This window comes from Rhipicephalus microplus, unplaced genomic scaffold (assembly GCF_043290135.1).
Source record: "Rhipicephalus microplus isolate Deutch F79 unplaced genomic scaffold, USDA_Rmic scaffold_12, whole genome shotgun sequence".
Classification (NCBI taxonomy): Eukaryota; Metazoa; Arthropoda; class Arachnida; order Ixodida; family Ixodidae; genus Rhipicephalus; species Rhipicephalus microplus.
The window spans coordinates 16,040,522-16,068,330 of NW_027464585.1; the positions used below are offsets into that span (position 1 = coordinate 16,040,522).

At 46.9% G+C, this 27,809-nt stretch overlaps 1 protein-coding gene across 1 annotated transcript in view; it reads right to left on the reverse strand.

Moving 5' to 3' along the window:
* Positions 1–27,809, reverse strand: part of LOC119186684 (uncharacterized) — a 165,403-nt gene that overhangs the window by 35,265 nt on the left and 102,329 nt on the right. Inside the window, exons 11-12 of the mRNA XM_075882339.1 lie at positions 13,503–13,781; positions 3,876–3,920 (exon numbers count right to left, since the gene is read on the reverse strand). Of these exons, the coding sequence (XP_075738454.1) occupies positions 3,876–3,920; positions 13,503–13,781 (324 nt within the window). The remainder of the gene's footprint in view (positions 1–3,875; positions 3,921–13,502; positions 13,782–27,809) is intronic.

Sequence of the window (27,809 nt, forward strand, 5' to 3'; positions counted from 1 at the left end):
GGCTGCTTGACAAGGGAAACACATTTTGCGTTGAGACTCACTTGCTACTTCCTTGTTGAGCTGTCGCGGTACTGTTTAGAAGAACTGAAGTTCAAGTATGTCTTGCTGGGAAAATTTCAAACTGACACTCTTGAAGATCGCTTCGGTCGCTACCGTCAGCTTGCTGGTGCACAATATCATGTTTCCGTGAGGCAGCTTCTGGAGTCTGAAAAGAAAATTCGTCTGCAAAAGCTGCTGATGCTTCAGCAGCCAGACATCAGCAGCAAAAGTGACACAGAAGTATCGCAACATAACTTCTCTGTTCACATCTCAAATGATGAAATTTCCAACCCAAAGCATGACATGGAGGTCGTTGCTTATATCACTGGATATTGTGCTCATTCAGCTCTGAAGAAGCTGTCATGCTCATTTTACAGCAGCGTGCTCGTCCTGGAGAACAGGAACATAGATGTGGAAGGTAACACAATGATTGACAACTTGTCAAGAGGAAGCTTAAAGTTTCCGCAGCCATGTACTGTGCACATGGTGCTGGTGACAACGCTTGTTGTCGAAAAGCTCACCAAGGGAGAAAATGCAAAGGCGTTCCTCGCGTCGAACAACCAACGTGGCATTGTAAGCTCCATTACCACATCACTGCTAGGAGATGTTGAGCTAGAGACTTGTGAAAATGGCCATACCTCTGAGACTATCGTGCGGCATGTAGTGCGTGTTGCAACAAATGTCGCTCTGAACAACTTTTGTAGACTTCGAAATGACACCATCCAAAGCACCGCACAAAAAAAAAAGGCAGCTGACAGAAAAATCAAAACATTGAACAAGAAATGAGGTTGGATGGTTTTAGCCTTTCGTCCTAATAAAACCACTTCTACAAATGCATTTCTGACTATTACAGATTGATCACTAAAGTGTAAAGGCAGGCGTAAAGAAATGCAGACCGCCCAGGAACAAAAAAAGAACAAAAAAAAAAAGAAACACCGGCTTTCAATAAGTGCCCACAGCAGATATAACGAGAACGAGTGCCGACGACGGCCGGGGTGCAGGTGGGCAACTAGCGTGGCGTCACGCTCTCCCTGGAGGGGCCTTGTCAATATTCTAGGTGGTGTTGGTCGAACGCCATTGAAACAACGTGGGTGCCTTGATTTTCCTATTACCAACGGCTTCAATTTCTCATCTCCTGCCATGTTTGCACCCACCAGCACAATGATGCGATTTTTACTGCCTTTTCCTTCACTACAGGCTTCGCCTTTGAAGGTGAGCGTCTTTGATGGAAGCGCCTTATAAAAAAGACCCATCTCGTTGACGATGAAGACGTCTCGTGGATCAAAGCTCACCGAAATTTCCTTAAACTGCCCCTGTTGCCAGTTGGTGCAAATGTCCCTGTTGACTGCACCACTCTCACCCGAGATTGCTTTGAAGACTAGGCCATGGCGTGTTTTGAAGCGGCTGAGCCATGGCGATCTCTCGAGCTTTCTGCTCAAGAATTGCCTCGCTTATGGGCAAATTAGAAGTCCGTGCACGCTTGAACGACAGAAAAAGAACTTTTCTAGATGTTTATAAGGTGTCGTTCGCATTCGTTTAGATGTAAAGGCACCGTCCTTAACAGTGCCTTCAATCTTTTTCTGTTTTTCCAGATCCGCGACAGCGTCGATTTTGGGATGTATTTTTTGCCACCTCCATCTCCATCTTGGGCAGGCCGCTTCGATCGAGCTCTTGAAGAATTTGTAGCTTTTTGTCAAGCGGGTGTGTATGGTGCGGCCACTTCCTTTCGATCAGACTGAATTAACACAGTGATCCACTGCAACTTGCCGACTTTGCTCCTACAGCCACAAGCGAGAATGGATACTGGATTGGCTTGTCTCGATCTCGAGGTGTTGCCATGGTTGTGAGACTACCTGTGGCATGAGGGAGTCTATGCTGTGTTTAGAGTTTGTGCCGTTTAACCGTATGTGACCAATAAGCACTGTTTTGATTAACCGATGAATTTTACTGTGCAACACATAGAAATCCAGCCATATGAGCCCGTTTAGTTCCGTTAATGAGGCATTTTCGTTTAAGCGAGTTTCGTTTATTGGCAGTCCAATGTACTTTTTTTGCATGATGAGGAACTGAGTTGCTAGCTCATAGGCCCACGCTATCAGTGTTGTTTTGAGAAGCGTCCTGCTCTTAGCGTGGAGGGACCTGAAACTGTTGAACTTTAAGCGCTGCCTTTTGCATGCATCCCTGTTGATTCATCATTGCCATGCTGTGAAGTCGCTGTCTCTAAGCACAATAAATTTGCCGAACTTTACGCGGTCGTGTCAGGCATTTCAGATGCAATTGAACTTTTGGCCCCCGTCGCTTCAGAGAAGTCAGCAGTAGAGCCAGCCATTTTCACAGAGCTTTTCTTGTTTTCTTGTTTTTTGCTGCACCGTCAGGCACTTTCGGTATTTCTCAAACTTGTCCGCCACCTATTATGTCGCTCTGGTTTACGCGGAGCCTTGAAATGCCACACATGCTCCATACAATTCTGATACACCAACTTGCTATTTGAGACGAAACATCATTCGCCCTTTTCAAAGCGCAGCCAAAGACAAGGCCGCTGATGCATATATGTCGCGTCGAGGTATACGTGCACTGAATTACAAAGCGCGAATCAGCTAAACAAATAAAATACACAGGCAGGGTTCACAATCACAGGGCAACGTGTTACTAAATCACGAAATCCCATGCCCACAAACCTTTGAGAAAGATGTTCTTTGGCATGAAAATAGCTGCCGTCCCATTCAGTAGCGCCATCTCAACTCGCGTGACGGGGACTCGCTCGCTAAATTCCATGCCGACCGGTTGTGCCCTCGCGATCTCCGACGTCAGCGTAGCTCTGGCCTGGGCTGGCCCTACGTCAGCTCCTGACACCGACCTTCGACAACAGTGCAGCTCTGACCTACCAAACTTGCCCTACGCCACCTCCCGACGCCGACAAGAGCTCTCGCAAGTGGCGCCCTGTCCTCGGACTCCTGTGACCGTGTTTTCGTCTTTCCTATCTCTCCTATCCCCTCGATTTGTCCTCGCTCACTGGCCTAGCGCATCTTTTTATTTCTCTATACCCTTAATCCTATTCTTTTAATCTTTCCTCACCCCCATTCCTTGCGAGTTACTGTTGAGGTGTCGCTCTCTGAAGCTGACAGTTACGGGGCTCACTTTTCTCTTCCTTTCTCTCTAAGAACCACTTGGTAGTCGCGTGATGGAAACTACTCGTAGCTGAAGGTCATTGGCGTACGCAATCTGCCCCCACCCTCTCCTTGTGCGGAGCAGCGAGTGTCAGCACCTAACATATTCTTACACCATGATCATGGCCTGTATCATACAGCTAAGAACACAAGCCCTGGTGGTGCCTTAGTGTGTTGAACACAAGCCCTGGTGTGTCGAAGTCACCAAGCTGTCCAAATGGAAGGGTGCTATTACCAGCTCCAGACTCAAAGAGTTATGGGCAGTCCAACGGGCCCCCGATGCAACAGACTTGGAATTTTTGTTCTGACGTGGCAGCGGCCTGCATCCATCCATCCAAATGGACAGGTGGCAAGATCAGACCAATTTCTGTAGCACCAACCCATTCAGGGTGATAGTTTTTGTAAAGGCCACGTGTAACATACCAACAGACTGCATATACCACAGCTCACCTAAACAGCTTTGCCATTGAAACAGGCAAAGGACAATCATTTATTTATTCTTGCAGGCAACAACTTTTTGTCAACTCCATCACAACTGACTGTGTAATATTTATGCGTCACATGCAACGGTGATGCCACACCATTTGAAATGACTTTTTAAAATTCTCTTATGCATTATATCTATAATAAAATATTTACTTAAACAAATGAGATTAATATAACACTTACATGTCTGTGTAGAGGACTCCTTCAATTGACGGGGCTGAAGGCCTCCTAGAAAAATAAAGACAAAATGAAAAAATTACACCAAGTCTATTCATTCAAATATATCTAGCATATTTCACTGTGCACAGGACTTTTCTCAACATTTTCCCTGTTGCGTGTTAAGTGCTCAAACAGTCATGCACTTCTGCAAGACCAGTAGGTCTATGTTTCACTCGAGAGTAAAATAAACTGAGATAAAGGGAAATTGTAGAAAGATATACAATCTTGTTATAAGAACGAAGCGGCTGTGGTCTCTATAGCCAGCTACTTGCTGTTTTAAGTGGTGTGGCGACCATGGAGATGGCCTCAATGCATTTCTTGTGCCCACCAAAATGGTACAATTCCTACTGAAGGAGCATGAGATCACCTATTATTATTATTATTATTATTATTATTATTATTATTATTATTATTATTATTATTATTATTATAACTTCATTGCAGAGAAACGAGTTTTATGTAACTGTCTTTGGCATGTGTCCGGAAAGCAAAATTTGTTACTGTTGACACTTGACACACAAAATTTTCAGAGAATATTCAGCTTTGTATACTGATTTCAAACACGTAATTGCATTTTTTTTTACACCAGTCCAAGAAAAAAGTTACAACAATTCTTATTTTATGAATTCGGGATGCGACTTGCTTAAAAAGTATTGCATTCGAATAGCTCACGTTCAGCAGGCATGTTCCTGAATGTTCAAACAGTGCAAATATGAAATTTACTGCTTGTCTCTGAATTTGAGCCAAAGTTATTAAGTCTTCTTTTCGCAGTCTCTTAGCTGTGAATTTTTGTTGCTGATTTCTAGAAGATTTCATAATGTTCCGACCTAAAATACTTTATCATCATTTTTTTCCCACTTGCTGATCCTATAGCATTCAAGGAAGAAAAAAAGACAATGAGTATTGGCGACAAAGTGTTCATTCCAGAATTTAAACCTTGTAAAAATCTTTATTTGAGAAAAACGCATATAACTAAAACTTGCGAAAATAAATATGCCGCCACAAAACTTATAATTAGGATCTTCAGAAAGTCCCAGGAGAGTAATCTGAACCAAGCTCATGCTCGTGCTTCTTCATTGTGGCTGCCTAGAATGCCACTGAAGAACTTTCATTTCGCGCTAGATGCACGGCGGTAGTAATCTTTTTGCCAGTCCGCTGGCTGCTTTGGCTTGTTGGCTCTTACTGCAGTTCACGCAAAATAAGTGAACTAGACTCCTTGTTTCCCAGATAGAAATGCATACAAGCTAGCATCTGCCACGGCAGTCTCAACAGCACATTCTTGTTTTGTGACAGGCTCCATATAACAGAGTGCAATGCCTCATTTTTTTGCATTCTGTGTTTTTCTCTCGCACATCTTCGCATGAGCTTCTTGTCAGACAAGCTCTCATACACAAGGTCCAGCGCATGGCTGACAGCCTCTGGCGAGTTGTACTTGCTTTTTGGCATGGGCCCATTCTTTTCCATGGCTGCATTGTGCATGCACCATGACTCGGGGCCCTGTGGACAATAGCTGTGGTTAGGCTGCTCGCTAGTGGACGTCACATGGTAATATATAGCCCACAGAGCCTTGTGCATCTTGTCCACATTCCCAGAGTGGGATTTGAGAGCACAGTCATAGTAACTTGTCAATCTTGTTATAAGGTCACCCGTGAGATAACCCTTGCCACTCATGCGCTCGCCAGCGTCTCTTTTGTGCTTCTGCACAAAATTTCCAACTGTAGTCCCCATTTTCTTCTGCACACGGTTCGCACAATCTTGTTTCTGAACATTAATGAAGCCATACACTTTGGCTTCGTTGACAGCAAGCACTCTATGACCGGCTGTCACCATCACAAAGCAAGGTTAGCCTATGAAGCGAAAGTGAGTGCTGAAATAAAATTGTTGCTGCCTCTACGTCCATTTGGCCAGCTTTGCATGAGGTGTTTTTCTGACATGAATACTTAGATTTCCGCTCGGCATACTCTGGGTTGTCGGGTTTTGGGCCACGTTCGCAGCAGAGGGAAAAATTAGACAGCACTACATAGTCAAGCACATATCTTGAAAAAACTTCTGCTACAGAGGCCACTCCAATGTGTGAGGTGTGTCCTCTTGTGTGCCAGCTTTCATAAAAAGAGTGCAATATTTTCAGGGTTGCCGAAATTAAGGTCCTTGTAGACACTCATCACTGTTGCGGCACAACTAGTCATATGAGTCGGCACAAGCTCTCGTTGCTACTGGCTGGAGCTTTGTTTTTAGGAACTGCTGGTAATCTTCATGCGTAGACCTACCAGCAGTACCAACTGCGGGGAAGTGGGTTCTAACAGAGATCGTATGAAGACCTACCAGCATGAAGTATGAAGACCTTGGTGTGAAACGGCCATAGCGGTAAAGATGTCGTTCAGTGTCATCAACTCAATTCCTGTGCTCTGCACAGCAGGTGCCAGGCGAACGTTGATCTCAAACAGGTTGCAGTTATTGTTACAGCCAACACGTCGTGAACTCAATTTTGAACCAACTTCCCCGCAGTTTCTCACGAACTCCATTTTGAACGAACTTCCTGGCAGTTTCTGCAGCGAAGCTATAGCTTTACGGCGACACCGTACTCACTTGAGTCACATTCAATAGTCAGCTGTCCCCGGCACACTCGACAAGAAGAACATTTCTGAAATAAGCTGTTTACCAAGTTCAGGTCAACAGTTGTTTACGTCGTGCCGACGAACTTTCGATGCCGCGCTCACTCAGAGAACACTCAATTCGCGATCAGCTGCCGAGACCGAGGAAAGTTTTGCTGCTTTCTGTTGTGCACAACACTTAATGATATTCAGGTTAGGTTAGGTTAATTTGGTTTTTATTGCGCAAAAGCAGCTAAAGCTATGCTGCGCCAGACACAATACTTTCAGGAATGGACACAGAAAAGATGATATTTTAAAGCTTATTTACCAGGTTACATTCTTTCAGAAAGTGGCATAGATGTGTTCAGGCGACGACCTTATTCTTAAAACATATGATAAGGTTAGTATTGCTCTTCGATCACATAGAGGGGGCTCATTGCATTCTACGTATTGACTTTGCACAGGTGATGTTCTGTAAGCACCACTTGACAGACGGAGACCGAGGTTGTGTATAGAGTCAAGACGGCGGATGTATGAGTTTCGTGCCGAGTCGTAGACTACGCATCCGTAGTCTATTGATTGATTGATTTGTGGGGTTTAACGTCCCCAAACCACTATATGATTATGAGAGACGCCGTAGTGGAGGGCTCCGGAAATTTCGACCACCTGGCGTTCTTTAACATGCACCCAAATTTGAGCACACGGGCCTACAACATTTCCGCCTCCATCGGAAATGCAGCCACCGCAGCCGGGATTTGAACCCGCGACCTGCGGGTCAGCAGCCGAGTACCTTAGCCACTAGACCACCGCGGCGGGGCGCATCCGTAGTCTAAAATGCTGTGTACAAGAAATCGGTAAATGCGTATAAGGCAGAGTCGATCGAAACCTCAGTGTTTATGGGAGAGTACTTTGAGCACGTTGAGTGCTCCGTTTGCCTTAGTTTTCAGTGCGTTTATGTGTGGCAGAAAGTTTAGTTTTCGGTCGAATGTGATTCCTAGAAATTTGTGTTCTTGTTTTACCGGCATGTTGATGTTGTATAGCTTGAGTGCGGGTTCAGGGAATAATCCTCTTTTTTGCGTAAAGAGAACAGCCGTGCTTTTTTGGGCTGAAAAGCGGAAACCATTTTGGTCGGCCCATTTCATAAGACGATTTATTGTAATTTGGAGTTGCCTTTCGCAGGATGATAGGCTGGAGGCTCGGCATGCGATTTGGAGATCGTCAACATAGATGGAGTGCATGACTGTACGGGGTATAGCCCTGTTGATGGAGTTCATTTTCACTATAAACAGGGTGGTGCTCAAAATGCAGCCCTGTGGTACACCATTTTCTTGGACAAATATTCGTGATAGTACCGTACCCAAACGTACTTGAAAAGTTCTATTCGATAAAAAATCGTGTAAGCAGTTCAGCATTCTTCCGCGAATCCTTAAGTTAGCTAGATCTCTGAGAATTACATATCTCCAAGTTGTGTCATATGCTTTCTCTAAGTCTAAGAAGACCAAGAGACATAACTGTTTGTGTAGAAATGCTTGTGTTATTTCTTGTTCCAGCCAAACAATGTGATCAGTGGTGGAACAGCCCTTTTTGTATCCGCACTGGTGTGCGTCTATTAGGTGCTCCGATTCCAGAGTGAAAGCAAGTCTAATATTTATGATTCTTTCGCAAGTTTTTGCAAGGCAACTTGTTAATGCAATGGGCCTGTAGCTACTTGGGGTTGTTGGGGGTTTACCAAGTTTTAGGAATGGTATGACTATGGCTTTTTTCCAATCTTCAGGCATTATGCCAGAGTCCCATATTTTGTTGAAGAATTGTAGAAGTGCCTTCGCGAATGCTTGGGATAGGTGTGCCAACATTGCGTAGTGTATCTGGTCAGACCCTGTTGCTGTTTTTTTACCGGCAGAAAGTACCCTGTTTAATTCGTGCAGCGTAAGCAGAAGGTTATAACTTTCATTTGAGGTACTGCTAGTAGGCAATCTTTGTCTTTCTGCATTTTCTTTATATTTCAGGAATGTATTGGTGTAATTTGCTGAGCATGATACCTTATAAAAGTGTTCTTCTAATAGGTTGGCCTGGTCTTCTAGTGTTGATTGTGTGTCTGGACTTGTAAGCAGTGGTATTGTGTAGGAGGAGTACTCTCCCTTGAACTTCCTCACCTAGTCCCAGATGTGTTTAGAAGTGACTGAACTGTTAATTGATGATATGTATTTTTGCCATGAATCCTTTTCTGCCTGTCTTCGAATAAATTGGGCTCTGGCTTTTGCATGTTTGAAGTTGATGAGGTTGATGTAGGTGGGGTATCTTCGTAGAATTCCCCAGGCCTTATTTTGTTGTTTTTTGGCATCAGTACACTCGTTTGTCCACCAAGGGTTGAGTTTCTTGCGTACCATGCCGGATCTCTCAACGAACTAATCATCCTCTTCAAGTCGCACGCCCACGTGCACGCACCGTTACTTTTTCAACATCATTTTTTCCTCGCACAGCAGTTGCCTGGAATGGCCTTTCAGGCGACATTCCTGCCATTACTTGTACTTCTACCTTCACAACCAGTATCAATAATCATCTTTCACTTTAGGACAAACGATTGTTTTCTGCTCAATTTTTATGTACCCACCCCTCAAGTAATGCCCCGCAAGGGGTCCTTAAGGAAATAAAATGAGATGAAATGAAATGAGATGATTGCGGTATTGCTTTTTCTTCTGCTAAGATTAAAACTTTGACGAACTCTTCATTTAGTTCCGCAACAGAAAGCTCCGATGAGAAAACTTCATCGAGCTTCGCGTTTTCTGTGAAAACTGGCCAGTTCGCGAGCTGTAATTTCCACCGGCGTGGCCTGCTTGTTAAAGTTGGGTAGGATAGTTTGAGTTTTATGATGCCGAGTTGATGATCACTACCATAAGAAGTGTTGACCACGTCCCATTTAAAATCGTTAAAAATACATGATGAACACATGGCGAGATCTAGGCAACTAAAAGTGCGTGAGGTTGGTGAAAAGTAGGTAAAAGCCCAGGAATTAAGAAGGCAGATGTCATTTGATAAAATGAAATCTTCCACGGCTTGCCCTCTTGCGTAAGTTTTGTCGCTACCCCAAAGGGTTGAATGAGCACTGAAATCCCCAACCAAGATAAATGGTTTTGGCAACTGTTCCACTAGATTTTCTAGGTTTTTGGTGGTGAAAAGGGTGTGAGCTGGCATATACAGTGAGCAGATGTTGATGGTTTTGTATGATAGGATGGTGACGGCTACGGCCTCGAAAGATGTGTTTATTTGGACATCTCGCGTAGGAGTGCTGCCCTGCACGACTATGACTACTCCTCCTGAAAGACGGTTGCAATGTTCGCGGTTCTTTCGGGCTACTTTGAAGCCTTTTAGGAAATGGCCGTGTTTTGCACCAAGATTTGTCTCTTGGAGGCAAAAGGCTACTGGTGAGAATTTCTTAATGATGTCCTTTATGTCACCTAAGTTATGAATTAAGCCTCTACAGTTCCAATGTACGATAAAAGCCATGGCGGAATAAAGTTAAGTAAATATACTTCTGGGGATTGATCGGTATAAAAGATGATAGGTGACAATACTAAGAAATAGAAATAGAGAGAAATACGATAACAATTACGGTTATCGCTTACTTATTGTGGTTACTGGGACTTTGTCCTTGTCCTGTTTGGTAGGCTCACTTATTGTGGTTACTGGGACTTTGTCCTTGTCCTGTTTGGTACGCTCGAGAGAGCGCTTGTCCTTCGGTGTCGATGACACCGGAGTTTTGTGGTCGATCTCCATTGCCTTGTCTGAGGCGCTGGCAGACCGAGAGTGAGGCGCTGAGAAACTGATCTCAGGCCTTGGCACTCTATTGAGTTTAGGGCCCAGGGAGACCGGAGTCTGCGGGCCCTTTGATGTGCATGGAGCAGCTGGCGCTGCTTCTTTTACCGGGGCAGTTTGAGTCGCCACAGGACCACTGGGTGTGGTAGCGGTCGACTCCCGAGGCCTTTGTGATGCTGCCCCCGACTGAGTCACATCGGCGTAACTTCTGTGGAAAAGGTGTGATAGCAGTGTTCGCGCTTCGCTGAATGATATTTTTTCTTTGACGGTCAGAGCGATCTCTTCTTTTTCTTTTTTCCAACATGGGCATGACCGGGAATACGCTGGGTGTTCCCAGTCACAGTTAACACAGTGGGGCGAGGATGAGCAGTTTTCCGATTTGTGGTCGTTTGCGCAGCATTTTGCGCATGTTTCTTTGCCTCTGAAGGAGTGCGAGGCGTGTCCCAATCTTTGACATTTGAAACAGCGTCTGGGGTTGGGAATGTAGGGTCTGACGTTTATTTTTAAGTACCCAGCCTTAAGAGAGGTGGGCATTTCACTTGTTCCAAAGGTTAGTATAACGTGTTTGGTGGGCATTTCCTGATTATTGCGACGGATTACAATTCTCTGGACATTGATGACGTTTTGGTCTTGGAAACCTTTGAGGAGCTCTTCGTCACTAAGGCCTAAGAAGTCTTCCTCAGAGATTACTCCCCTGCTGGTGTTTAGAGAGCGATGGACCAAAACAGTGACAGCTGTTTCTCCAATGCTGGTTAGTTGGGATAGCTTAGGCACTTGGTCATTTTCGGTTAGATGCAAAACGAGGTCACCGCTTGACATTTTGGATGCTTTGTATGTGGGTCCTATTTTTTCTTTTAGGCACTTGGCCACCAAAAATAGGGATAATTTTCTTAGAGGTGTGCTGTCACTGTGGATAATGTGGTACTTCGCGAAAGTAACTTTAGTTTCTTTCGAGGCGTGATAACTTGCTTCGGTGCGGCCTCTCTTACGAGACCGATCAAGGTCGGCGGATGCTTGTAAAGCCATACAAGTATGAATGTGTTTGGTAACAGCGGCGACCACCCACCACGAAGCCCAACAAGGGGACGAGGTAGGACTTGTTGAAACAAGCCCTCCCGACGCCAGCCGTACGCTGTCACTATAACCCAATGTAATTATCCAAGGTGGGATACCTACACAAGGTTTGATTGATATGTGGGGTTTAACGTACCAAAACCACTATATGATTATGAGAGACGCCGTAATGGAGGGCTCCGGAAATTTAGACCACCTGGGTACCTACACAAGGTTAAGCCTTGCCGCCATGAATATCGGAAGTCAACAGAAGTGAGGAAAGATAAAAGTGCGAGAAAAAGACGAAGATGTACGAGGAGAGAGACAGGAAAAGGCGACTGCCGATTTCCCCTGGATGGGTCAGCCCAGGGGTGCCGTCTACGTGAAGCTGGGGCCAAAGGGGTGTGTTGCCTCTGCCGGGGGGCCTTAAAGGTCCAATCACCCAGCGTCGGCTCAACCCCCAGGATCCCCTTTTCCCCGGACACGGCAAAGCCACGCACGGCTAGGCGTGGGAGGAAGCCGAAACGACAAGTTGGCTGCTAGGTGGTCAACAGCTATGAGCAAGCACTCCGCAACGTGGCACCTAACGCGCGGATCACGCTCAAGCCAAGTAGTTACACTTTTGACGTTTTGTTGAGCGGCAGAAAAAAGCGTGCTAGTGCTCCCAACGGCCATCATGACCACACACGCCCGACACACATGACGAAACGCGTGGAACAGCTCTGGGCTCGTTTCCAGTCAGAAAACGAAACCGATTCAAGCCAGTGTGGCAGGCGTCGCGGAGCGGCGGGTGGAGACGGGCAAAGAGGTTGTGTTCAAGAGAAAAGAGGAGAGCAGACTTGTGAGAGAAGGGCAAGAAGTTGCGATAAAGAGAGAGGAGGATGCGGCGGGAGGGTGACCTTGAAAATCAAAACACACGAGAAGGAGGCAGGTTGGGTAGCTTGCTTGAAAGGTCCGTGAAACTCGCACGTAGAAAAACTTGGAAAAAGTGCCTGCGCGTGCAGAAGTTAAAATAAAGCATCGCCGCCTGGATTGTGGTGCTCAGCAGTGTTCGAAGAATCGGCGGTCGTGCGTGGCCTCAAGAACTTCAATATTTCGCGATTAGCTCCGCACAAATTAACAGCAGTTTTCGCGCTTCCACACGCGAACGGAAGGCATGCTGAGTCGAGTGCAAAGTGAGGGAGAACAAGTCCTGAACACGAAACGAATCGCAAATTCGCTGTAACCGATCAGCGCCACTGATCTTGTTCCTAGTGGTACTTCAAACACTTTGTGGATGAAACCTTATCGAATTTTCTATGCACCCACAACAAGGCCTTAAGGGAACAGGTGCAGTAGTGTGTGTGCCTTTTGTACTGATGAACCGGCTTTCAACCACGGAGCCATTACGATATTCACATATTCTGACGCCCATTGGCAATGGACGCTTGTATGATGCATTATTACTGCAATATTTCATGTTGCATTGTGAAGCATGTATACAGGATGCGTGTGTTTCTGATGTACAAAAGCTACTTTCACTGCATTTCCAAGCAGAGGAAGTTCTTTTCAATGTTTTAACAAGCTAAAGTATGGCCGTGTGGCAGAACATCCGCTTGCCACGCAAACGACTCGGGTTCAATCCCCAGTTTAGCCCAAACAACCCTGGTTCGGTCTCCACTCTGCTCCAAAACTTTTTATCTTCATTTTTTTATTTGCATTGTTGTGGATTTTTCGGTCAGGCATAAGATTTTTCGCTCACAACCAATGACGCCGACACATATGCCAGAATTTCTGCAAAACAAGCTCTTTAACGCTGTCACGTTAAAATGTGTTCTGTCAAGTAGGAGCTTTGCTTACCAAGAGATAAGCAGTGAAACACGATTCCCAGTACAAAACCAATATTATTAGAGGCAGTTGTTCTATTTCAGCAGTATTACAATTTGAAGAATTTCATTTAATGAGAGTCTACTGTATATCTCCATGCGTAGAAAACATTTTTCATCTCTCAGCTCACCCATTGGCTGTTTGCTCCCTCTTTATTTTCTTGTGATGTTCCTTTCTGTTCCGTCACACAACACACACAAAATAGCACCCGAACTAGCTAGACCAACTTGGTTTCAAAGAGCACGACTTGTGAAAAAAAAATGCACACCTCTGGTGTCCGTTGCAGCAAGTTCCCTGCAAGATAGCGTGGGAGAGAGCTCCTCTTGCAGGGTTGCATGACTGGCCTCGTCCAGCTCAGAAACGGCTTGATGGGGAGGTGTCCTACGGAGGAACCTCGAGCACCCTGAAGGTCCCGCCTGGTCGCCTATGTGGCTTGGCTTGCGGCCGAGGTAACCCTGCGGCACGGGTGCACCTTCGTAGCCCAGGCTGCAGCTGGGGGAACTGCCACCAGTGGTTGACAGTGAGGGACCTAAGAAACCATTGGTGTCTGCATGCAAAGGGTGGAATGAAGCGTTTGATGTATGCAGTCTTATCAATGCGGCCACTGCAATTTTACATACATGAAGTATAAAAACAAGCTGCTCAATAAGTTGCCCTTTTGTAGTGTTGTCTGGTTTTCGTGTTGTATCTCGATATTGACATAACGGTGGCGACGAGTGAACCATGCAAACATGAGTGCTGGGCAGCCACCCAAATTAGGAGGTGCGGATGGTATCTGGCCAACGTATCGTGTTCGCCTGGAGGTTTACTTTGAAAGGCATAACATCACAGATACTGTCGAGCCCACATATAACGGCCCCACTTAAAACAAACTTTTGCTTAAAACAAACAATATCCGCGTGACCGTAAAAATATACATTGGTTCAATGGCACAAAATCGCACTTACAACGAACGTCTCCCAGCGCCACTGATCGGTTACAGCGAACGGAGTCAGCGGTGTGCAGACTTCCCAAGAAAGCAATTTCGACCAACGATCAGGCATCGGCGACGTGCCCATACATTCTTATTGTGAAACGCCGATTCTGCCTCCGCGCCCCTCTAGTTGCTGCTCTCCCCAACCGCTTTTTGTTACGCACCCCTCCGTCCTTTGTCCCCCCACTACTTTGAGCACCCTGCATCGCCGGACGAGGCCTGTGTTTTCACACTGCCACCAATCTTGGGAAGACAAGTCCGCCACGTACCCCATTTTTGATGGCTGGTACTGTCGTTGACATTGCCGGCCTGGAGTGACCAGACCATTTGCCGAAATTGTCGGCTACTGACTGTATCCGATAGTCTGCGTCTAGTGCACGTGCGTACGCTACCCCACAGATTCTGACAATTTGCTATCCGTTCCGTGTTTAGGATTTGTCCTCGCTCCCTTCACACTCGACTCAACATTCCCTTCGCACGCGAGCGGAAGCGCAAAAATGGCTGTCCATTTGTGCGAAATGAATCGAAAAATATCGAAGATCGTGAGGCTACGCAAACCCGCCGGCGCAACAAGACGATTTTTTTTATCACAGCCGCCGATTCTTCGAACGCCACCGCGCGCACCGAACGTGCCGACCATGCTTTGACGGCTGCGCACACTGGCCCTCTTTTAAAGTTTTTCTTTCGCGGACCTTTCAAGCGAACTACCCAACCTGCCTCCTTCCCGTGTCTTGGTTTTCAAGGTCGCCCGCCCGCCGCATCCTCCTCTCTCTTTATCGCACGGAGGAAGGAATTTTCATTCCCCCGTGCTTAATCGCAACTCCTTGCCCTTCTCTCGCAAGTCTGCTCTCCTCTCTTGATCACAACCCCTTCACCTGTCTCCACTGCTCTGCGACGCCCGCCACGCTGGCTCGAATTAGTTTCGTTTTCCGAATGGAAACGCGCCCAGAGCTGTTCCACGCGTGTGCGCGTCTTGCTCGCTTTTGGTGTGTGTGTGTGTGTGTGTGTGTGGTCATGATGGCCGGCGGGAGGACTAGCACACTTTTTCGTGCCGCTCAACAAAACGTCCAAAGTATGACCGCTAAGCTAGAGCGTAATCCGCGTGTTAGGTGCCGCGTTGCGAAGCGCTTGCTCATAGCTGTTGACCACCTGGCAGCCAACTTGCCGCTTCAGGCGTCCCGGTATTCAGCTGTGGAGATGGTGAATATTTAGTGCGGCTACATGTGCGCGTAACTATTTTCGCGAAGCCGACTTCGTCGATTGTCAGGCCCGATGCCAAGCCTGAAGCTTCCGAACAGGAGCACTACGGCGGCGATTTGTGGCAGCGCGTCGTCGACTCCGACCTGGGAGAGCTGATGGGACATGTGTTACAATGATTTGATTACGGCCGATGATGATGCTGACACTGCGGAACCGTGCTCGAATTGGGGCATTGTGAATGAAGTACGTGGCGAGAGCGATTTGGAGGAATTGGATTGCGAGAACGACGAAGCTTTGGAGCCAGCGCCTCATGCAGCTTATGCCACGGGCCTCGGCGAACGAGCAGCCTGCCGTTTTAAATGAACTCGAGACCGCCCTTGTCATTTCTGCTCTTCGAAACACGTGCATCATGGACTTTTTGGGGCAAAAAATGTTTGTTTTTCACTCGCAACTTTTTTAAAAGCCGTGTTTCATTTACTACGAACTTCGGGATACAGCGAACCGATGCCGCGTCACGCTCAGGTTCGTTATAAGCCGGCTCGACTATATAACATAGAAATGGGCACTCCTAATATCGTCACTCACAGACAGCATAGTGAGAGTCGTGCAGGGCTGTTGTCACCTGAAAAAAGTCAACGAGCTCAGCTACAATGAAGTCGTCGGACATTTTGGAGAACATTACACCCTTCCAGTCAACGAGACTACTGCAAGCTATGCATTCCTCATGCAAGCACAAAAAGCCGGTGAGACTATTCAGCATTTCATTGCCGAAATTAGACGGCTGGCGGAGAAGTGCGATTTCCGGGCATGGTTGGAGCGAATGCTGAGAGACTGAATTTTGTGTGGCGTGCACGATGAAGATGTTAGGTGACACTTATTTGATGCAATGAAAGCTCGTGCTAGAACAGGCAGAATGCTTTGCCATTTCGGTACAGGAAACTGCTGAGGATGCTCGACTAATGCATTTTACGGAGCAAGGTGCGGTAAATTTTGCACACCAACGGAACTGGACTGGTTGATTTCGGCCAAAGCCGGATACGCGTTGCCGATGTGGACGGTGTGGCAGCAAAAATTATGTCGACGATGAATGCAAACATCTGCATGCGGTGTGCCACAGGTGTACCAAACGAGGCCCCCTGAGTCGAATGTGTCATTCAGCAACATCTAATCACCGACAGCAGAGGCCACATGCAAATGCACATTGGAAAGGGCTGTACGCAACGACAGCTGAAGACTGCATGTCCTCGGTCGATACCAAGGCCTTGTACGCCATAGGGGTCGTCCTTCTCGAAGAATCAAGTATCTGAAAGATTAAACCTATTTATGGAGTCATCAGCAGGGACAACGTTCCTCTAACAATGCTAGTGGACACCGGACCACCTGTAAGCATCATTTCAGCAGCTATGTTTCTGAAGTATGAAATGAAGTGGACGCAGTTGCGAAAAACACAGCTAAAACTGTCCTGTCTCTTGGGTGAACTTCCCCTGCTGGGACAACTAAGCATGATGGCCAGATGCGATGGGAAGAATATGCAAGGCACGGTCACAGTGGTCAACAGTTCGAAAACATCGTTATGTGGCCGAGACATGATAAAAACTTTCAACAAAATCAGAGTTCCCACGCTCACTAACGTCGTCGCAAGTGTGCAACCTATGATGTTCAACAGAGCCAGCACGAAACTAGAGGCCCTACTTAGCCAATAAGCTGACTTTTTGTTCAAGGTCTTAGATTTTGCAAGAGACCACTGGTGACCTTTCAACAAAAAGAAAACGCCGTTTCCTGTGTGTTTATTGCGACAATCAACACATGAGGTTCGCACACAATATTTCGCTGTAAATTTACAGAATCTTCAAGGATTTCAAGGATGCTGAAATAAAGAATTCAAGCAGTGTAAACTTAATGTTACTTTTGCGCATAACTTATGAAATCAGATCTGCTTTTACACTGACATCTTTTTCAAGAACAGCTATCTCCGCCTGTTTTTATTTAGATATTATGCGAAACCTGTTCACCTTGACAAAAGACATGCCATGTCGTTTTTTGCATTGGAGTCTTTCAAAGCCCGATCTACTACCTCCAGCAAGCACTTCAGAGTTTTTTGGAGCCCTGCCATCTCATGTTGCGTGCTCTGTACCTCGAGCTCTTTCCTTCTGAAAGCTATCCGCTGTGCTACAATATGCTTCTGTTCTCCTGTGTGCAACGCACATCAAGGCATATCTTGGAGCACTGATGACTTCACTTCTTCAACAGAGGAACGGTAAGCAGCCTACTGTGGGTTTGTCACAGCCTCATAGATAACTACCTGAGAGATATACAAGAGTTCTGCCATAATTTCTGCTATAATCAGCTTGTTCACACTGAAACCTCGTTCTACTAAAGGCTGTTCATAGCTAGGCAAGAGAAGGACCTTCAGCATTTCCCATAAGATTGAGAACAGATCATGCAGGCTTCCTTAGCGCACAAAAGTAGCATTTAAGCATTCATGGTCTCTTTCCAAGTTCTTTAGTTTATGCAGTTTTTCTTGGTAGAAGTGAACATCTCTTCTGTGCTCAGAAAGAAGCTTGTTGTCAACGAAACTGTTAAGAACAACTTTCACCTCCAGTCGACATTCAGGCCATCCATCATGAGCTGCACAATTTTGCTCAGAGAAAAAGACGCGAGTGCTTTTGTGAACTTCTGCAAGAGGTCATCTATTGTGCTGTGACCGCAGAATGTCGAAGTCAGATATCTGGTTGTTACCTCACAGTTGTTCCACGATCTGACGTGAAACATCAAGTTGCTTCCTTTGCAGGTATTCGTTCAAGGTTCCAACAAAAAGTACTACACTATGCTCAAACATTTGCCTTATTTGTCGTACTTGTGAAGTTAAAGAGCGAAACGGGTCTTAGAAGGCCAAAAATTGCAAAAAGTCCACTTTTTGAAGCTGACATTTTCAAAATATGCACCTATTTTCGCACTTATCTGAGAAATTTCTAGCTTCTCACATCATTATTTCTGGCGCAAAATCAATTCATAACATCCCTGTGAGATGAATGTGAGCGCAAATTGACGTTAAAATCGCGCTTTTTCCGTGCCAAACTGTTGCCGTTACGCACGAGCTATCGTGTTCATCTTGGTCTCGTTTGGAAGGGTCGCTTTTCATCTTCAATTTCCCGCCACCGCTGGCTCACCTTGCTCATTAGTTTTTTAGCGAAAACGTGTCATCGAGAAGCACTAGCGCATGATTCAATTGGCTGCTTGGGGCACGTGAGGCATCCGATTGGCCAAGGAGCGCTTTCGGCGTCTGCTTCACCATCGTGACACGCACAGACATGCGCCATTTTGTCATGGTGCTACTGACTGCTTGCGGAAGTAAAGAAGTTCCGTGCTACAGTAATTGGTGAAGCGGGTTTGGCGGTGGTTCGTTCGCTGTGAACTTCTGAAAGATCCCCGCTATGGCTCAGGACAACGAGGATAACGAACTCGACGCGGTCAACGACGGTCGCCCAGTCACCGGTGTAGGCCTAACTCACATATGCGCCCATTGGTTGCCGACAACGTTACTGAGAACGGCTGTGTTTTGCAGCCTCATCAGTTAGAGAACGGCAAGTAAAAAAGCAGAAGTGAAGCTACCAGAGATATCAGTCTTCGTAGTGACAGAACGAAAGTGCATTCTTATCGCTAAACCCGCCGATGTTGTGGTTCCCCCCGCTTGACGAAAGGACCTTGAACTGCGCGACGGGTCATCAGAGTGGAGTACGCCGCGCGTTGACCAGTCAATACGTTCGAAGTGAACATGCTCGCGGTCCACAGGTAGAATGCTTTTAACAACGTGTTCGCAACGTTGTCGCAATCTCCGCTCGAAAATGCAGCAGTCTTACGTGAAAAGGAAACTAACACCTCGGCACTTGTGTAGCCTCAAAATCGATGAGCGAAGGAGCAACTTTGGTTCGCGACACTTACGGGTAACTTATTCTGGACAAGCCGGAAAACATCGTTGCATTATTCGACAGATTGTGGGTGACGCACGCACATTTGTCGGACATCGCGGTCAGTACAGTCACCGAACTGATAAGCGGCCTCGCGGCAGACAAGCACACGGCCACAACTTGCTACAGGACTAGAAGAAACGACACGCTCGTACAAACAATCAGTCCTATTACATTCCCGGTGCATATTATTCGACTAAAAGTATGTGTGCCATGATTTTTTTTCTTCAAAACGGCGAAATTAAGTTTTAACAGCATTATTCTCGAAGCACTGATTTTGACCACTTTCTTTTGCTTGTTCGGTAAAAGTGGACCTAGGACAGCTAGAGCTGTAAATGTTTTTGCACAATGTAGCTAAATGTGCACAAAAAAAAAAACATTGCTGGGAGCCTATATTTAATGGGCAGCTACGTTTTTTATTTTATTATAAAAAAAAGCTTCTGTATTTGGTTACATGCAATGAACTTTACTGTGCTGTAATTCGAGAAGTACTTGTTCAATTTTCGATCAGCTTGCAGCATTGCACTCCTTAGGCTTTCTAGCATTCATTTATATGTCAATGGCTGTGTAATTATAAGCGCATACATTTTTACAGTTAAAAATGTTACAATTGTATGTTTTCTTCATTTTCTCAAAATGGCAATTTTGTACACACCGCATGAAAATTACTGCAATATATCCGAAAATATTACAGATAGCAGAATATTTTATTTTGCAGCATGAAGCTATATGTTTGGAGCACACAACATAGGAAGCAAATTTTGATTTCTCTCGATGCAAATTTTTCAAACTAGTCTTTTGTATGCCCACGCAATGGCCACATTCAGGGCTGTGAAGTTTAGTGTACTGTAAAGTAAGAAATAATGACCCATTCGAAAAAGTGCTTCTTATGTTGCATGTCTTATGCTTTCTACTGTCGATCCCTATGTTATTTATAAATTTTTGACAGGTGGTTATTTTTCTATTCTGGTAAGAATATAAATTGTTATCTTGATTATTTATTCAACTAATAAAGCTACAGAAAAAATAACTACATTTTTAAAATCCGGAGAACAAGCTAAGTAGGCATGCCAACTTCTGTGACACTTGGTTCAAAAATAAAAGAGCCCTAAGAACCTTGGTCCCCCCTTAAAAATGAACCAGACCGTTGCACACGATAAAAAAGCATTTATTCTCAGAACAAGTGAAACTCCGCATAAATTCAAAATGAATGCACTAGAGCAACAGATGTGACCATGTAATTTTCATCATCCACTATTTTTCTGCTTCGACCCCGGAGTCATTCTTTCTGTAGTCTCTATCAAGTGTCGCAGTTCGAGAGGAAGTTGCTGTGATTTCATGATGACAAGTCACCTCGAAGGTCAGGTTTGCCACTTGCATAAAACTTTCGACAGATGAGATGACCTCACCTGCTAAGGTTTTGTATCGGAGCTTGGTGCCTTTCTGATGGCTCTTCAAGGCAAATTACCCTGTTGTTGCGATGCCAAACATCTTCTACAATACAGTGAAACCATGATTATACAACTTTCAGGGGACCAAGTAAAACAGTCATATAACCCAGGCGTCATGTAATCGAAAAAGAAACCCGCCCGCATTTTCCTACGGGGGGAACTCCAGTAAATGCGTTACAAAGTGGAGGGGGTATCGCGTGAACATTGCGCAATTGGGTATAGTTTGTGAATGTTTAACCGTTATTACACCTTTATTGTTCTTATTCATTGAATGAAGGAGAGTGGTATGACGCTGATGTTGGGTTTGCCCCACTACTGAGTGAAGGTAATGTTGCTTCCATCACATCTACTCGAGTCAAGAAAAGCATCAAGTCAAGCGAAAGCCAAGTAAAGACTCCCTTGCTTGAGTGAATTCCAAATGCACGATCCAGTGCCTAGACATACAGGGTGGCCAGCGAACGGTTTTGCAGGGCAAGCGGTTGATTTCTTACTAGCAGACACTGCCTGCGTTGGCCTTGTGAGAGGAGAGAGGGGGAGGGAAGCGACAGTTTTGCGGGTGTCTTTCTAGGCCGGCACAAAATGTGTGCATGCGGCACGACACACGAGCACGCGCAGTGGGGGTGTGGACGGCGCAGTTGCCAAAGCGCGACATTGTGTAACTAAGAAATGATCCGCATTTAAAACTAAGCTTTAGGCAGCGACACTCAGCCTTGCCCAAAAAACTGATACAGACTGCCTGAATAGGCCCACGGCATGACCATGTGCCAATGCAAGGAAGGTATATTATATTATTCTTGCCAGGTGGCAGCTAATGCCAGCATTGCTTAGTTCATGAAGATAAAAAGGAGTCCTTATTCTCAACCTTACAAAAAACAAAAAATAGAATTCGACGCGTATATTTATATTGTTACGTGGAAAATAACAGTTGTCAGTCCGCAGCCTCAACGCAGCTCACCGACAACTTCCAGTTCTTCACTCTCAGTCTGAGGCACCTTACTTGGGTATGCCCCACTATGCCCTCTTTCAGTCAGACGAAATCACGTAACACGACCCCCGGCGGCAAAAGCGCAGACCCGGCGAGTTTACGGGGCCACAGCAGAAGTAGTGTGGTAACGCTTGAGCCTTGATACGTGGACGATGTCCCTTGACAGCAGAGCGGACGAGGTTGATGAATTATCAGGGACAATTTCATATGTAGTGTCGGTCACTCGTCTAAGCACGCAGTATGGGCCCGTGAAACGAGAGAGAAGTTTTTCTGAAAGGCCTGCATGTCGCGTAGGGGACCAAAGAAGAACGAGAGAACCTGTTGGAAAGTGTTCGTCGCGATGCCGCTCATCGTAACGATGCTTCTGCGAGTCTTGGGATGCCATTAATCTGCTGCGGGCAAGCTGACGAGCGTGGTCAGCTCGGGTAATAGCATCGCGTGCATATTCAGAAGTAGACTGCGCAGTGGCTGGCAGGAAGGTATCCAACGGCAATGTTGGTTCGCGTCCAAACAGAAGGTAAAATGGCGAGTACCCGGCAGTGTCATGCCGGGAGGAATTGTATGCGAACGTCATGTAGGGTAGTGCAAGGTCCCAATCACGATGGTCGGCCGAGACGTACTTCAATAGCATGTCTGTCAGGGTGCGGTTTAAACGTTCTGTAAGTCCGTTTGTCTGGGGGTGGTACGATGTCGTGAGCTTATGTTGGGTAGAGCAGGAACGCAGGATATCGTCAACCACTTTCGAAAGGAACTAACGGCCTCGGTCTGTCAGCAGTTGACGAGGGGCTCCATGCACTAAAATGAGATCGCGTAGTAGAAAATCAGCAACGTCTGTAGCGCAGCTTGTTGGCATGGCTCGCGTAACTGCATAACGGGTTGTTTCCGGAGGCGGATGTTGGGAAGGGACCGAGAAGGTCCAAACCAACACGGAAGAATGGCTCCGATGGGATGTCGATGGGCTGAAGATATCCGAAAGGTAGTCCCAACGGCTTTTTGCGACACTAGGAAATTTCACAAGCGTTGACATAGCGACGTACAGAGCGTGAAAGGCAAGGCCAGTAGAAGCGGCGGCGCACACGGTCATATGTGCGAGAGACACCAAGGTGACCCGCGGTTGGCGCGTCATGGAGCCCGCGTAGGACTGTGGAACGCAGGTGCTTTGGTATGACCAGAAGTAGGTCGTGACCACTGGGCGATAAATTACGCCGATATAAGGTGTCGTCCTTTAAGGTAAACATGCGAACAGAAGCGTCTTGCGGTGAAGATTCCAGCTGTTGTATTAGGCGGCTGATATCCGGATCGCGACGCTGCTCGTCCCCGAGATGAAGCAGCTGGGAAATGGAAAGGACGCAGCCCACAGAATCAGTGCTCGTAGGATCGCAGTCGGCCACAGGGTAGCGTGACAGACAATCCACATCTTTGTACAGTTTTCCTGATTTGTACACTACGGTGTAAGAATACTCCTGGAGGCGGAGTGCCCAGCGGGCGAGACAACAGTGGGATATTTGAGGGAGGTGAGCCAGCAGAGAGCGTGGTGGTCGGTAAGAACTATAAATGGTCGGCCGTATAAGTAAGGGCAAAATTTCGCGACTGCCCACACCAGCGCTAGGCTTTTGCGCTCTGTGATGGAATAATTACGCTCCGAGGTGGACAGCAGCCTGCTGGCATAAGCTATCACGCGACGCTACCCACGTTGTCGCTGAGCCAACACAGCGCCTATTCCGTAACCGCTGGCATCGGTGCGCACTTCGGTCGGTGCCGTAGGGTCGAAGTGAGCCAGCACAGGAGAAGAAGTGAGCAAAGTGGTCAGGTCGGAAAATGCTGCTGCTTGCGAGGGACCCCAGGTAAACGTCTCATCTGGTTCGAGTAAATCTGTTAGGGGCCGAGCGATTTCTGCGAAGTTCTTGATGAACCGCCGAAAATAGGAGCAGAGCCCCACAAAGCTGCGGACATCTTTAGCGGTTTTCGGCACAGGAAAGTCCTTCACAGCTCGAACTTTTTCTGGGTAAGGCTGTACGCCGTAAGCGTCAACAATATGTCCAAGTAATGTAATGCGACGGCGACCAAACCGGCACTTGGATGAATTCAGCTGAAGGCCGGCGAGACGGAATACATCAAGAATTTTCGACAGTCTCTCAAGGTGCGCTTCAAAAGTGGGAGCAAACACAATCACGTCATCCAGATAACAAAGACACGTAGACCACTTGAATCCATGGAACAGGGAGTCCATCATTCGTTCAAAGGTGGCGGGGGCATTACATAAGCCGAAAGGCATGACTTTGAATTGGCAGAGGCCATCGGGTGTTACAAAAGCCGTCTTCTCTCGGTCCATGGGGTCTACGGCAATCTGCCAATAACCAGAACGAAGATCGATGGAAGAAAAGTAGGTGGCACCATGGAGGCAATCAAGGGCGTCATCAATGTGGGGCAGAGGGTATGCGTCTTTCTTGGTGATGTTGTTAAGGTGGCGATAATCCACACAAAATGGCCACGATCCGTCCTTTTTAACTAATACCACCGGGGATGCCCAGGAACTGAAGGATGGTTCAATAATGTCCTTCGCTAGCATCTTGTTCACCTCCTTCTGAATTATGCTCCGCTCAAAAGCAGACACTCTGTAGGGACGGCGGTGAACAGGGTTGGCATCACCTGTGTGTATGCGATGCTGGACAAAGGACGTCTGCCCAAGAGGTCGGTCAGCAAAATCGAAAATATACTGGTAGGCCTCGAGAAGATGTTGTAGGGCTTCAACTTGCAGAGGCGGAAGATCAGTGGCGATCATGTCTACAATTTGACGGCTGCCCAAATGTGTTGCGAGTGATGTGCGCTGCGGTGAAACAAGTGTGTCTAAGGCAAGCACTTCAATTTGTGAATCGAGCAACGGACACAGGTGGGCCACAGAAATGCCTTGTGGAAGCACATGATTCATGTAGCCGAAATTGGCAAGAGGTAGACAAGTTTTGTTATCTGTGATGCTGAGCACCGTATAGGGCACTGCAACATTGTGCGCAAGGAGTACGTCGGTGAGAGGCGGAGCGTAATAGTCACCGTCGGGCACAGCTGGTGAGCACAGAAAATCGACGTACGTCACAGTTTTGGAGGGCAGGCGAACAAAATCGCTGCATTGTAATCGGCACGTAGGTTGGTACGGGGCAGCACTGATTTGTGGCAGTTCAAGGCGGAGCACACCAGCGGAGCAATCAATCAGAGCAGAGTTGGCGGCAAGAAAATCGTGGCCTAGTATGAGGTCGTGGGGACATGTTTCAAGCACGGTAAAAAGGACGACCACTTGATGACCGGCTACGGTAAGTTGAGCTGTGCACATACCGACGACAGGGACTTTTGCACCATCTGCAACTTGGACGACACTGGTCAAGGGGGACTTGAGGACCTTCTTCATGCGACGACGAAAACGCGAACTCATAATACAGACGTGAGCGCCCGTATCTATCAAAGCATCAACAGGTGTGCCATCAACATATACTTCTAGGGTGTTCGGGTTCAAACGCAAGGGCAACAGAGGATTTTTGGGTAAGGTCGACAGGGCAGCTTCACCTCCAGAAGCTGCACAGCCTAGTTTTCCGGGGACATGCGGCGGTTGAACGATGGCGAGGGAGAGCGGCGACGCGTGTTTGAACGAGAAGGGCGGCTTTGAAGCGGTGGCGACGACAGGGCAGGGTGGCCGTAGTCCTGAGGGGAAGTAAATGCTCTAGACTGAGTGCGGGTCGGATAACGGTGGTTTGGTGGACGGAATGAGTTACTGTAAGCGGGGTACGAGCGATGTGTCCTGCGCGACCACAGCGGAAGCAGATTGGCTTATCATCAGCTGTTCGCCATTCAGACGGGTTCCTGGTTCGAATAGAGTACGGACGGCGACGTCTCATGTCCACAGAAGCTATCGAGGGACCAGTATTATCCAGTGTGGATGCAGTGGACAGGATACCAAGGTTGGCGAATTCCTGGCGGACAACAGCCTGGATCAAGGCGACAGCTGGCGTTGAGGCGTCGGGCAACGTCGGTTTGATGGCAGCCGGGTAAGCGGCCTCGAGTTCACGTCGAACGATGCGCGTCACGTCTTCGGTTGTAGACGGATGACAAGGAGTGGCTTCACAAGACGACGTTGCCGCGGTGTTGGGTAGGCGCTGAAACTGCTGCAAAATGCGTCGACTCTAGGCCTGCTCGAGACGGCGGCACTCTTTGATCACGGCGTCGATGGTCGTTACGATGGTAAATACAAGCAGGCTGAACGCATCGTCGGCGATTCCTTTTAAAACGTGCGAAATCTTGTCGGCCTCAGTCATGTTGGGATCGGCCTTTTGACACAACGCTAAGACGTCTTCAATATAAGTCAAGTAGGGCTCAGTGGACGTCTGTGTACGTAAAGCCAATTGCTTTCGGGCATCAAGCTGTTGACCAAACGGGTTGCCAAAAAGGTCGCGGAGCTGTTGTTTAAACATTTCCCAGCTTGTGATTTCGTGCTCGTGGGTCTCAAACCATGTGCGAGGGGTCTTGTCAAGATAGAAAATGACATTCGCAAGCATAACGGTTGGGTCCCAGCCATATTGCTTGCTGATGCGCTCGTACATGCTAAGCCACTTGCCCACATTCGCGTTGTCCTCTCCAGTAAAGGTACCGGGATCACGGGGTTGCGTTAGGGCGACGTACCGGGTTGCTGTCGTTGCTGAAGTAGGTGGCGAAGCCGTATCCTCACCCGGAGCCATGGTAGCAGACTTGAGGCGTCCACTGCGTAGCTCCGTTGTCAGAAGAGTACCCAGCACCTCCACCAAAATGTTACGTGGAAAATAACAGTTGTCAGTCCGCAGCCACAACGCAGCTCACCGACAACTTCCACTTCTTCACTCTCAGTCTGAGGCACCTTACTTGGGTATGCCCCACTATGCCCTCTTTCAGTCAGACGAAATCGCGTAACAATATGATAAACAGTCCGAAAATCGCCTGCCCAAATTGCCTGCCCATAAGAAGAGTGAGACACAATGTAATCACTATCACGCAATGGTGACAGACCACAAGCTTGTCTAGAATGCCTTAGTGCGCGACTCGTGCTATGTGCGTTGTAATTTGTTGCCCTGTGAGGTACTACTAGTGCTTTCTCCCTTTTATGAACGTTGACGTCGAGCGAAAGTAATTTTGCATCATAACAGCTATGTCACACTCTTATGCGAGTACAAGCCTGAGACTGTGAGTGTGAAAAAGACAAGATATCAGTTGTATGTTGAATAGGCAAAGTTCCTACGAACCCAAAACGTAAAAATATCAGCTTTTTGGCTGGCTGAAGCTACTCCGAGTCGCTGGACCTCAACCAGGTAAAGACCCCAGATACGTACCCATGTGATCGGGGCTCATGTAGCATGAACTTCAAGGAGAGTAAATTTTCCATCCTAACAAGACATCCTCTCTCACTCGCTACTTTTCCAATCATGAACCTAGGGGAATACAAGTTCATATTTTGCACTCGTGAATATCAGAGTCAATGTTTGATTCAAGTGAAGGTGTTTTTTTTTCCTTTCGGATGAAATCTGAGGGTTGTAAGATTTGAAGTTCGCATGAAACTGGGCTTTTGAATACTTTATTTTTATGGGGAATATTGTCGAACTAAACCGATTCGTCGTAAAGCGCCGGTCGTCGCAAAACCGGGGGACGTATAATCGACATTCGGCTGTATAGTGATCTTGGTTGGATAAAGATAACTTGATTCCGATCGCACTAAGTTGCGATATACCGTATGATGAAGCCACGCAAGCTGGGACCAGAACTTTCCACCTGAAATTTTTTTTAAAGAAAATGTACTGTGTACTGGGTGAAATTGCACACACAAGCCTGACAGACAAAATACCACTCCCTAGTGTGCCCAGTGCAGGTGTCGTGATGGCACAGGGAGCGATGCCTGCCATCGTCAGCTGTTGATGCGCTGTGCTATGAGGCCATGCCAGTCAATGGACAATCTTTCGCGAGTCTCCTCTTTTTCCCCTGATTATGA